The following is a 13,929-nucleotide window of genomic DNA, read 5'->3' as shown; positions in this document are numbered from 1 at the left end:
GCAATGCTCCATGAATTTGAGTACTAGCTTTGTGAACAAAACAAAGGATGATTTTCCAAGAGATAAACATAATGAGTTTGGTAAACTGGCCAGGGTGATGTAATCCAATGCGAGACATCCAAAACAAAGTTGGTTTTGATTGTTAGTGCACCGAGGACAAGGAAAACCAATAAATCAAAATAAATCAAAGATAACTTTTACCTGTGGGCCTTAATGTGTTTCCAGAAGAGAAGCACCATTATCACTAATTTCACAGAAAAGGAAATTGAAGTAATGAATATGAAAGAATTATTCAGTCACCCAACAGATCAATTACAGAGAAACAAGATATTCTGAATCTCATTATGGTCTTCATTGCAAAACACTAACTCTGATCTGCACAGAGCCAAGCCACAGAATGCCATGGAGACAGATAACTGCAGTACTGACTTATTTGCCCCAAGACATGACTAGTCCAAAAAACCCTGGCTCATTTGTTTTTATGGCTCTAGGGCCACCTTCTGTAATCCTGAAAATATCTTTCATTTGCACTCCTTCAGAAAAAAAGAGAAAATCTCACATGTTTCAGGCTGTTTATTACCTTTAACAAAAAGCTGAAAATGAACAATTTAAACACATCATTACCTCTTCAACAAGAACAACAGATGAGTAGTATATTCAAATGAAGAGACCAAAACATTTTTCTGCTATGTTTCTATAAATAGACAACAAACCACACAGTTACTGGGATATGAAATATGTCTGGTCAACTGAGCCTGTTTCTTATGTAATATATGATTAAAAAAATCATCATACTCTTGCCTATTAAATCCACTGCATGTTGTTACATTAGAGGAATTTAAGGCTTTGGAACAATATCCTACTTATTGAAATTAGTAAAAATTTTGTCCATCCTTCAACTGAGCCAGAATTCAGTTTATTGCTGTTGATTTAGTTCATTTACTCCATTGGCTCTTTAAAAAACAAAGATGATTATGAATACAAACTCTTTAAGAAAAGCCATTATAGCTATTGTTGAACAAAATACATGAGAAAATTCCTTCTTCAAAATTTTCAAAGAGAACAGTTTCAAAAAACCCACAACAATCTGATCCATTCTAATTAAAATGCAACTCCTACAATTATTATTTTTTTAATTTCTTGAACATTATTATATGATACCCATGGAATTCTGTTTAAAGTTGATTAAGTACATTTTCTGCTACTGGTCTTTTCAGCAGCTCAAAAAGTAGGTAAAAGCAAACAGGCTGCTGAAAGCAAACACGCTTCCTAGACTTTCTGCCATGGTAGCAACTGAAGCTGAACCTCACAGGCAGCTGAAAACACGGTGGGTTTCAATGAGTAGCTTACAAAGGCAGAAAAGCAGACTCCCATCCTCCCTTCCAGCAGTGGCGTGCCCACAGCTCTCTGCCTCACAGGGTCCGTGCTCTGTCCATCAGGGCTCCAGCTCTGGGACAGCTCTCCTCTGCTCTGCTCCTCAGACCTGTGCTCTGTGGGGTTCTGATCTCACCCTTTCCAGCACGACCCCAGAGCACCCTCTGAGGCACTGAGTGCCACTGCTCAAGGTGATTGCACTGCTCCTGCCACAGGTCAGATGGGCTCATGCAGAACTTGGCTGCTCAATAAATCACCTCAGGGTCAGCCTGCCCTGCAGAGCCACTGTAAAACTCACAGACGTATGGCAAGCGAAGCAAAAAGCACTAACAACCAGCCTCCATATAATTTGAGTATCAGTCTGCCATCCTATACAACAAATATTCCAGTCAGAATAAAAGTTTGAATGTGCCAAGGCTCCCATGAAAAGTAAATTAGTTTACAAAGGGAAAGCTTGCAGTCATCATTTCAGAAACACCTCCTTGAGGCTGGCAGGTGTTTAGCAAGCCAACAGGCTGCACAACCTGGCCAAGAATGTCAAACACACACAGCATGGTACAAAAGGCACAGAAACCAACTCTGTGCCATCCAGAAAGTTTTCAGTTTCAAACCAGGCTCAATATAAAGCAATAAGGAGTCCCTTACCGTAAATCTCTTTATGTAATCTGAAACACAAAATCCTCCCATGCTCAAACGTAAGGATCTGTGCAGGGCAGATTCTTGATATAAAGTCCCCATTCTGTTTGTCTTGTCTGGTGGTCACCCTGGTAGCCTGCAGCCTTTCACTGAATAAAGCTGCACAGCCTCCCTGGATCTTGCTAGAATTCTGCTTGTGTGATAAACCAGGCATTTCATCTTATCTGACACTACACCAGGCATTTCAGTCATTTCACTGCCTTATCACAGTACTAAGTTCTATCCATATCCCAGCAGTTCACTTCCTGAATCACTGATAACAGATACTCCAGGGCACAGAAACAATACAAGATGACAGCCAGACCTCTGGAGTCACTGAGCACTCTCTTCTCTACATTTCTTTGTTCCTTTGTTTATTTTAATCCAGTTTTACTTTGCTTGAGCTGTAACTTAAGGACAGCACACTGGCTTCAGCCAAGCCGTGACAAGACTAATTCATCCAAGTGCTATTCTATTTTTCAGTGACACTGATAACTGCTGCAGGATATTGGCTTTAACACAACACGAATGTAACACATGTGAGAATTTCTTGCATGTCCAATTTCTTAAGCACAGGAATAGAGGGAACAATGAATGGACTAAAAACCATTCAGGAGGGTTCATCCTCCACCAGAATTCACACACCTATTATGCCTTAAGCACTGCTTCTACATCTGATGCTATGCACACAGAGCCATTCCCTTCAGTCTCTAAGCACCTCACTTACTTGCACAAGTGTATGTTGCCATGAAGTCCATGTAGGCATATTTGTGAGCCCTCTAGATCTAGGATCTTTAATTTCTACCTACACAGTCAAATATGCAGCCACAATGATGCTCCTCGTGCACTTGGTTCTCAGCTAATGAACTCCTTTTTATTTTGCCCTAAGATACACAATTTTTAATAGAGTTCTTACCTGTAAGTCTGTGTCCATGAGGACAAATACACAAACAGAATAGATACCAAGATGCTGGATGACCTAAGAAGGAAATTAGTTCTAGAGAAGTAGAAGCAAATCTGCTTTCAGCTTTAATCTTTGCTTTCCTCTCTCACTCAGCCAACAAGCTGTAATAGAATTATCTCTGATTACAAGCTGCAAGTAATCTAGCATTAAGATGAATCCATCAGGCACGGGCACACAATGACAGCCTCTCACTATGGCCCTGCTTTTGGGCAGGTGGAGGAGGGAGCAGGACCTGGCATGGGCCACATCTTCACTGCTTCAATCCCAACAGGAGTGTGCTCCACCACAGCATGGGTGCACAGGCACCCTCCCCTGAAACAATCAGGTGAGTGATGGAGATAACATACTGTACCTTCAGCATTATGATCTAAGAGATGTCAGGTCCAGAGGTGGGGGTACAGAGCTGGCTGCCCCTCTCACAGCAAAAACAAGTGGTGTGTTTCCAGCTGGGTTTGTACAGCAAAATAACAAATATGCTGTTAAAAAATGAAATGAAACCAATGTAAGTACAGACAAAACCAGAATCAGGTGAGTGAGGAACTCTTGCAGGGCAAAAGCCAGGGAGGAGATGGCCATGCTTGCTTTACTGCCTGACAGGGAATGTTTTTCAGGCTATTTAACAAACAAATACAGAACAGGGGTTGCCTGGGTGACTTGAGCACAGCTCTAGAGAATTAGTAGTGTAACATCCTGCTAAAGGGATATAGGCAACCTGAGGCTGCCTCAGATGCTGGACTGAAACCTCCAGAGATGAGACCAGTCTCAACTGCCAGACCCCTGTGTAATTCCTAACTCAATCTCTGTGCCTTGGCTTTTCCACCTGTAAAACAGAGTTAAACCTTTCCTAGCTCACAGAATATTTTCAGAGCTTTAAGATCTATTATTGCCATTCTGCCCTTTCAAAGGGCAGGAGTAAACCATAAATTGTAGGTCCAAACTGCCCCAAGATGCAGTGGCACAGATACTGGTGTCCTCTGAGCTGAAAGCCCTGCCCTGCTGAGCCATTCCACATGGACAGGGCAGGGATGCTGGCCTTGTGGCAGCAGCTCCAGCAGCATTCCTGGCACTGGGAACAGCACCCAGCCACTCTCAGAGGAACAGGAGACCATCCCCATGGGCACCAAGCTCTTGAACTTCAGCTTTTTTACTACCATGTGGGAATTAAAGACCCCCATTCCAGTACCTAAGTAAACAAATATTTGAACTGCTCAAGAGGTGCAGGGCTTAACAATGATCTTAGACCCAAGGGAGGGAAAGAAGTATTTGTATATATTTGTGACTTCTTCCAATAGCACAAATAACCATGCAGTTACTCTAGATTTAGTAAAGAGACACTATTACTTCATGTGGCAGCAGAGGCATGGACAGCATGCAAGCACTGTGCCACAGGGGAAAGCTTGCATGACAAAGAGAATCCTTTAGAAACTTTGGCAAGAGCTCTGGAATGAGCAATGCTCAGCCTGCAACCTTCCATTAGCAGATCTAAATACAGAACCATAGTGTAAAACAACACCTTCCTACAGTATATGCATTAATTGATATTAAGAATATAATTATTATTATGATGAGTTTCAATGACTGCTTTTTTTTTCCATTTAGGTTCTGAAAAATAATTAATTTGGAGCTTCTCTCTCCCTCAGTATAATTTCAAGTCTCACAATGTCAGTTCTGGACTGTGTGATTCTGTGACTATTAAAAGGCAACAATTTAGTAGCAACTACATAACTTTCAATCCTCAAGAAGGAAACTCTCAATTTTTCACAAAGTTAAATTTATTTCTGTGACACTGGACACAGGACTATGTTATCTTTAGTACCTGGGTAAAGTCTAATGGATTTTACATATCAGGAAATACAGATCTTGGCGCCTTGCACTTGAGCTAGAGGCAAGGAAAGTGATCACTTTGAGTATAGGATTTGTAGGTGTCACAAGACACCATTTACTTACAGAATAAATGCAGAACTTTACCAAAACTCATGCACATAACACCCAACAAATGAAATAGAGATCAAGGTTAGTACTTCAACTTTTGGAGGAACTCTTCAAATCTGCTGTACTTACACCCCAGAACTCCTCTCTCAAACTAGAGAAGTCAACAGCACATCAGTGCATTTGGAGCACAGACCAAGATAAGGGAAGAGATAAAGAGGTTTATTATAACTGGCTTCTCCAGCCAGCTGCTGACAGATTTGCCAATTCCTGCCTTAACCACAGAGTAAAATGAAGTGGCTCAGCATTTTTGAGGTGACCTCTCTCATCTCTCAGCATCAGCCTCTGTGAATTAGGAGGAGGTGCACTGGTCCACAAACATCCCATTTGCAGGGAATTTATAATCTGAACAACATTACTCAGATCAAATGGTTAATACAAAGTACCTTCTTTCCTGAAAATGAGGGGAAGTTTTAGTCACTTGGCACATTTCTTTTGCACACACTTAAGAGTCATGAAATCACTTAAGTATTTCAGAACCTTTTTGTCATCAATAATCAGGGGCAGGGAGCTTCTAACACTGCTGTCACCCAGTCTAAGCCACCAGACTATGCCCTAAACCTGACGGTTCCCAGCTCTCCTCCACAGGCACTGCTAACTTACCCTTCCATTACGCTGCCATCCACACCACGGGCTGGAGCTGAAAGCCAGCACAGGAGTGTCCCCAGGGAAAGGCACACAGGATCAGCAGGCAGGGCACTGACACCAGAAATGTTCAGGTGCCCTTCTGTCTCTGATCAGGACAAGTATTCAGGAGCCTGTGAAGACTTTGACTGATGAGGCATTTTCTAAGAGCAGTCAATTCCTGGTTGTCTCTGTGCCAGTATCAGCTCATTGCTAGAGCTGCTCCACTCACAATGGATTAGTATTAAAGGACAGGTCTGCAACCCTCCCCACCTCATTAATATTCATTTTGGATTTTAAATTCCAGTTACACAAGGACTCATGCCCAAGGCTTGATGCCTCATAAATTATATTCCATTTTTAAACCTGCAGCATTCACTGTCATTATTTCTGAACGAAAACACTAGCAGAGACAGCTTTAGGCAAGCTGCTTTTGTTGAAAAGAATACTATCTAAAGCCCTGCTTTAACTTCATTAGCCCACAAAGATTTGTACTACAACGAATCCTGCCTGCAAAGCACAAATACAACTGCCAGCAAATTTTAATTCTGTCAATATTCTGCTTTTGTTCCAGCTGCCAAAGCAAGTGCATATAATGCCTACAGCTGAATAAACTCACAAAAGGCAACTTACCAAGGGAAAACTTGAAAATAACAACGACCATAAAGAAACCAAATTAAGAGACCAAGTGACTCTGTATGTACTTTGTCTCCTGGCAAACATGGGTGGGTAATGTAGATGATTTTGCATTTAGAGCTACCACATTACACAGCAAACCTGGCTTTGATGGTCAGAAAAAAGGTCCAAAGGAGAAGAGATTGAAGCCTTCTCTGTAAGGATGGGGGCCAATTTTTGGGTAGCAGTCTTCTCCTTCTGTGAAACCCCAAGCCTTGTTACACAGGTCATCCTCCTAGTCTCCACTGCTGAAGGAATTAACAGCAAAAGGAAAAACAAACTTTGCTCATTTTACCTTTAAATGGTAAAAGTTGCTGCAGCACAGATTTCACATTCAACAGCCTGTAAGAAACATGGAGAGGTAACTGGAAACAAAAGTATTTGACATCATTATTCTACCTGCCTTCTAAAAAGCCTTCAGCAGGGAGAGGAGCAGAGCAGGCTCGTTTCCCAGCCCAGGATGAGTAGGCTGGCACTTGCATGGGATGAGAGATTTTTATCAAGCTCTATTCTGCAGATGCACTATCCTGTCATTTTTATAAAGAATCAACACATATCCTCTTGCCCACTCTGAGGCAGCCACAGAGGTGGTAATTACAGCCTCTCATTGAATGGTCCAGGAGGAGACATCATTTAAGTGGGTAAGCCCCATAAAGTACACATGAAGCACATGAATATACATGTGGAAATCAGAACTAGAATCCTCTAGACTGAATATTAATTCAAAATATTAAATATTTTACCTGGACTTTAACTTTGGAAGCCTGGATTGATGACTTTCTTCCCCTGTATTTTAAATCACTGTCCCCTAACTAGGTTCATTCTAGTCCTCAAAAACCTTCTTCAGAAGATGTTTCCCCATTTTGACTCAGCTCTGAAAAGCAAGGATTAACACTCTTGATCCCACTCCCAGTGGTGGTGGATCTTGTTCACCTTCCATATGATGTCTGAATCTGTTGCCCACACAAAAGCCCAGTAAACTCACAAGTGTACAGATGGGGACGACAGACCAAGCACAGGAACAAAAGAACACAGCCTCTGGAGAATTCCTTTGTCCAACCACTTAATTTCTAGGTGTAAAGGAACTGCTCAGCTCTGGGAGCAGCTGGAATAGCAGTGTCTGGACTCCTCTGCAAGTGCAGCACCCTTCAGTCATTCTCCCTGCTCTCCAAAGTGCCCTGCTCCTCCTCCCAGCTCCCAGAGGCTGAAGCACTGCACTGCTGCCTGCAGTGACATCCTGCAGGTTCCCATGGCACTCTCCCCAACAGCCTGACCACACTCATTGTTAATTCCCACCATCAGACCTTTCTCCATTCTCTAGACAAACCCAGCTTGCCTTTTCCCTACCCTCTCCACTCCTGGCTCGCTCTCTCTGGTCCCTGCCTGCCCTGATGTCTGAGGGAGCTGCAATCACCTTCCTGCCTTTGCTTTATAGGGAAACCCCACTGCAGCTCCAGTGCTGGCTAATAAGGAAAACTGCATGCCTGAAACCCCAGAAACTGAGGTTACTGGAATCATAACACAACCCAAGAACAGCCTGACAGTGGCCTTTTAAGTCACTGTGCTTTGAGTATTACTGCAGTCACAGAGTGCAAGCTGTCAAAAACCCATTAAGATTTCACAGCTTGATCAGCAAAAAAAAGCACTGGTGAACTGACAAGCAACAATCAACAATCAGTAGTAATTAATCTAATATAGTCTCAACCCATCTGTTAGTCTCACAAAACATAATTTTTATGACTTCCTCAGATTCCCGATGTTCAAATAATGAAATTTCTTGTTTCCAAAGAATGCATTTGTAACAGACATTCAAAACAGAACATCCCCCTGCTCTTTACCATGTGCTGTATTTTTATTTTTGATCTTTCTGTAGTTGGTAGGAGTAGGGTTCTGTTCATTTGGATTTCAAATTTTTGCAATATATTAACAGTCTAATAAAGATTTTTAAAAGACAGAATATTTTGAGACCAATTTTCCTACGTACTATTGCCATCAGTCTCAACCACTGAACAGTACAAATTGTTCAAGTATCTCTTTCCCCTTCCAAAGTCCTTTAACCTTTTATTTTTTTCCAGAACTACATTTAGATGCACACGCAGGAGCTGTAAGCAAACGTGAGCTTCCCTGTTGCTAAGTAACTGTGTGCCAGAGCCTGCCCTGCCACTGTTGTAAGCAACAGCACCACAGCTGCCACGTTTGGAATTCGCTCAGCGCCAAGAAATGTAAGCTAAATATTCTGGATGAGACTCCCAATCTTCTTAAAATGGGTGTGAGCAACAATGAAAGAGAAATAGATCTGGACATGACCAGACTCATGAGTAATCCTAACACTGTGGGACACTTTTCCCCATCAGAACACTCAGGCTGTATTTCAGAATGCAGCTATTAGTATTTCTCTAAATTAGGCTTCTTGCTCAATTTCCACTCAGCCCACTATACACTGTTTTGAGGTACCATTTTCAAAACATTCCTCTTTGTGTTAGAAATAGTAATTGTGATCATTCAGCTAAATAAAAGGTTTGTTTTAAAAGTGCCTTTTTGAAAACCTTTCATTGGATGTCAAGACCTGACACTATAAAAAAAAAGTAAATTCTAATGCTCATCTTCTAATCTTACGATAGTCCCTGCTAAACTGTGTGGACAAATCTTCTAGGCAATTAAAAACCACTTTTTTTTTTTATAGTTTCTAATTTAGTTTCTTGTTTGTAACACAATCAGAGGTAAAACTATCTCAGGAACAGGCTCTGAATCAGTACTTGGCAAAGACTCAAGATACCTCTGTCATATGCATTTCCTAACTTACTGCGCCATTTTTCCTTCTTTGGAATTGCTCTGTCCTGAAGAGCAGAGATCTTTGTTAGTTTTCTAAGATGACAGGAAACAGTCTTTATCCTCCACTGTTTCAGAAAGCTACAAAAAAAAGGCACTTTTACCTTAAGCCTCAGTCCACAGTTCCTTGGTGAACTTAAACAAATTGAGCCTTATTCTAACTTCATTCCCCTGAGTTACACACCAAATTTTCACAGTTTAAATGGTCCCCAGCTGAGAGGCTCATGCAAAATAAACAACTGCTCTCTTCCAGAGTTTCTTACACTCGTGCCTTTCCTCTGACTCTGTACAACAGAACCTGCACCACCTCCAGGACACTGTGTGTGGGTTCACAGACTGATTTCCTACCTACTGCACTCTCACGCAGGGTATGACAACTCTGAATCGAAATATCCCTGAACTCTGCTGTTAATCAACTGTATGCCATTCCTTAAAAATATCCTTAATACATCAGAATTTTCTATTTGCCGAAGAAGTCAACTCCACCAATAAACTACTGTCAATACCCTCCACCTGCTGTGCTAGTAAAATCACTTATTCATTTTGCTGAAAACCAGAACCCCTGGGTCACCTCTTGCTCCAGCAAGTTCACTGACCCTGAAACACTTCTTTGTTCTTGCTGAGAACCAGGAGCTGGAGCCCGGAGCACCTCCACAGCAGAGACTCCACCCCTCCAACCTCCCATCACTACACCTGCTCACGTGGCCACACACATTTTGCTCCACTCCTCCAAATAAAGCAACTCTGACCTCAGTCTGAAGATTTCTCTTTATTAGCATGGTATTTTTTCCATTAAATATTCATAAGTTGTTTGTTCCAAGACAAAACAAACCACAGAAACTTGGTAAGCTGCCAGACTATTAATATTTGTACTCCTGGTATCTGGAACACTCACTGTTCTTAACAGCATTTTATGGGCCTCAATGCTGTCCAGGATTAAAAATAGTATTTAATTCTTAACTCTGATTAACAAAATTAGTAAGTTATAATTGGGAGAAATAACACTTAGTAGAAGACCAAAGGCAGTAGAAGACCAAAGACAGAGCTCAGGTTTGACGTACAAAGTTAAGAAGCACTAAAAAAAGCAACTTATGAGGGAGACTGAGGGGATGACGAAGAGGAGGTACCTGAACTTTTCCTGGGGAAATGCTGCGTGATGACACCACATGATTAATGTGAACTATGTTCTGGGCATGAAATTTTAAACAGCACTGGTGAAAGCAGGTTTAGGTTTTCTTCTGCAGAAAAAAAGAAATACAGAGATGTATCCAGTTTCATCGCCTCCTGCCTAATCATTCCTTGCCTCTTACTTGGATGGCACATCCCAAACAACAGCTGGCAGGGCCAGAAACCATTTCAAAATAAGTGCAGGGAAAAAAACCCAAACACTTTAGTACATTGATTCACAGATATTTTCATTTCATTATGAACTCACAATGTCTGTGGAAATCACGCAGTGTCTGATCTGTCATAATGCAGAAAAACTGATCTTCATCTCAACCAAAAAACCTGCTTAATCATTTATAACATTGGGACAACCAGACTTGGAATTCTGTAACCTGTTTTGATAGTGGTAACCTAAAAAAAGAGGAAATAAAATCATTCTATTATACATTAGAGCTGTCCTACCACCACTGCAACCAAAGTGGCAACCTCCTTAAAGCACAGGCAACTAAGTGGGGAAAGCAATACCTTGGAATGCTGCAGTTAGATTTGCCAGAACCCACAGTGACATTAATGAGAAGCCTACTACAAAAACACTGACAGCACTGTCAATACTTTCAAGGACAAACAGCTTTTAGACTCACCTGAGAGCACTGGCTGTTAACACTGGCTCTCTGTATTGCCATAACAAGCACAAAGGCAGGCACAGGAGATCTCTGGGGTGGAACAGTTGGTACAGAGAGCCCAGCACCAGCCACAACTAGCCCAGGTCCTGCAGACCAAACACCCACTGACAGCTGAACAACCTTCCAGGCCAACTCTCCTGTCAGACTCCTGTCCATCCTGCTTCCCAACACTAGCCCATGATGCACATCTAAGCACTGGAGGTGCAGAGGACCAGGAGACTGGCTTGGAACACACACTCCCCAGGCAAACAAAAACCCTTGCACTGACACCCAGAGGTTACAACACACCTGCAGCTGCTCATGCACACACAGGGATCCTTCTCAAACAGTCCCTGAACTGTGTCCCTGTGGCTGAACACAGCTTTCTGCTTACACTGTTCAATCACAGGTGGTCAATACCTTAAAGGTTATCAGAAGACAACCACCACGTCCTGTTAGGCAGTGAGATACTAAACATCTTTCATAGTACAGTCCAAGAAATAGACACAGAACTGCTAATAGCCTACATGATCACTGTTCCACTCTGAAACACCCCAAAATCTAGAAAAACTACAAAAGAAAAAAAAAATCAAAAACCACTACATAAAACCAACCTGAACACCATCTTTGGGAAACTACAAAAGAAAAAAAAAAATCAAAAACCACTACATAAAACCAACCTAAACACTTTCTTTGGAAACTGATATTCAAAGCCAGTATCTCATTTTCAGTCTCTGTCTCAAGAAATCCTGCCCAGCCACAGGACAATGATAATCTACAAAGTATTCCCTAATACCTTGTCCCAATTTCAACTTTTTTTAATCAACCATAGCAGTATCAGAACAAAGTAACTAGACCATTAAATGTTTGTAAAATTTCACCAAAGAAAGCCTTCAGGAGACTTCCAGGGGAGGTGGCGAATTTCCTTAAACCATTTTCTATTTGATTGCCAGTTTAAAGTTCAGAATTCTCTGGTCCTGACAAATTATCCAACTCCACCAATCCTCACGCCTCCAGAACGGATGAAGCAATGTTTCAGTGCAGACAGCCAGTAACACCCATTAATTTCCCCTGTTAGGTAGAAGTGGTGTTCTAAAGAAAAATGATCTTTCAGGTTGCTTTCTCTGAAAACTAAACACTTCCTTTTCCTGGTCTCCATGGTGAGAATGCCTGAACACCAGTGAGCTGTTTAGAATAAGGCTGCCATCTAGGAGCAGAGCAGAGGAAATGCAGAGAAATCTCAAGGCAAAATTTGAACTGTGAGCCCACTTGATGGTCAGACATGCTATTACATTAAGCTATAAACACTGAAAGCACAGATCTTTGGGGGAAAAATAGATAAGAAGTGGCAGAAAACAGAACTTGTTAAAAGGTGGTTTATAAGCAGACAGTTCCCAATACAATCCTAAACTATTTGGTTCACAATAAACAGTTTATCCAGTCAGGTAAGTCAACATGTACAGAGGTGCATTAAGTACTGCACTTCATTTTTTTCATTAAAAAACTGCAGCCTAATTCACTTTTTCTGAAAGAGTTTTTTTCCATGTGAGGTTGCAGGCTACAAAAAAATGCAGTGAAATAAATGAAGTCAGCCTGAACCACAATGACAGTCAAAGGCAGAGCCTACAATCTTACACTGAAACCAGTCACAAGAAAACCTTTATGTAAGCAACTTCCTGAAGCCTTACCATATTTATTCTTGTTTCTCAGAAACTATGCAGTTTCCAAGCAAGTCAGAGCTGCAGTACACAGAATTTTACTCTTTCATCGTTCAGCTGTCACTGGCTTTATTTTACTTTCATAGACCAAGAACAAATGCAATTTACAATTATAATCTACAGTTATTTGCCAGTGTTTCATCTGTGGATCATCTCTAACACACAAAAGAGAGTTCTCGAGATCTATCATGCTGATGCCTATTTTGTACAAAGCAGACACTTTCCAGTTCAGTTACTGAATATGTTCCAAGAAATCTGTCTTGGCACACCACAGTTACCAGGGCTTTTGGAAGAGGCTGAAATGTCCTGTCCATACAGGAAAGAATGGCTTGTTTCTGGTTGGTGGGAAGAGAAAGTCAGGTTTCTTGCTTTGCCAGATGCCCTGGCAAAGACCTACTCCCTCCCCAGAGTGTTTTCAAGGCCACCTGCTTCCATCACAGCTTTCTCAAAGAAGCTGGAAGCCATCAGGGGAAGAAAAGTAGCATGCGGGTATGTGGGAAAGAGATGACAGAAGAGACCTGGAGAATAAAAGAGAACACAGAAATAGAACTCAACCACTGGCTCAAGAGAACCCCACCAACGAAGGGGAACAAATGGCCTTGCACATCTGAGAGGTACAAACGTGTTTTTCAGAAGTACTGAGTAGAAAAGGCACCAATCTAAACGCAGGAATTAACTTACAGTTTTGTCACATCCAACAGCATTAACTTTGGTCCTGTGACAGTGACCAATTTCTGCAGGAACCTGTAGGAAAGCAGGTCACAGCACCAGACACTGCCTTGGCAGCTCCCTCTGCCCCTTCCTAACACAGCACATCTCATTCCAGCAACAGAAGCAACACCAGCCTGACCATACCCTCAATTCAGAACTTGCCTTTTGTCACTGGGACTTGTAACTTACCATGCAAATGCATTCTGTGTCCTTAAGACTGACTCATCTGTCCTCACTACTGGTATCTGTGACAGGCTACAGCTCTGGGAAGCACAAGTTCAATGAAGTAGGTCTTGTATTTGCAATTTCTCATTTACTGGAATAAAGACAAATGTGTTTTAGTGGCTTAAGCACATTTCCACACCATCTCTCTCATCCAGTGTTAACAAGGATGCAAATAATTCCTTAGGAGTTAAGAAGTGAGAAACACTTTCCATGCTTCCTGCTTTCACTTACAGTTTGCATTTGATTGGTTTCTTGTGGCTTACCCTGAAGCTATCACAGCTCCTTCTGTTAATCAGTAACTAATAAACAGCCAGAA

The 13,929-nt window shown here is 41.7% G+C and overlaps 1 protein-coding gene across 4 annotated transcripts in view; it reads right to left on the bottom strand.

Moving 5' to 3' along the window:
* MYLK3 (myosin light chain kinase 3) overlaps positions 1-3,450 on the bottom strand; it is a 33,525-nt gene extending 30,075 nt beyond the window's left edge. Inside the window, exon 1 of one of the 4 annotated variants that reach the window (XM_039721331.1) lies at positions 3,366-3,450. In XM_039721331.1, the coding sequence (XP_039577265.1) occupies positions 3,366-3,374 (9 nt within the window). In that variant the 5' untranslated portion in view covers positions 3,375-3,450. Of the gene's footprint in view, positions 1-1,350; positions 1,570-2,019; positions 2,154-3,365 lie in introns of those variants that run through there. The other 3 variants (XM_039721327.1, XM_039721328.1, XM_039721329.1) reach the window with 3 other exon arrangements.
* Positions 3,451-13,929: the final 10,479 nt, after the last annotated feature.

This window comes from Passer montanus, unplaced genomic scaffold (genome assembly GCF_014805655.1).
Source record: "Passer montanus isolate IOZ18808 unplaced genomic scaffold, ASM1480565v1 scaffold45, whole genome shotgun sequence".
Classification (NCBI taxonomy): Eukaryota; Metazoa; Chordata; class Aves; order Passeriformes; family Passeridae; genus Passer; species Passer montanus.
This window is presented reverse-complemented; position numbering and strand designations above follow the sequence as displayed.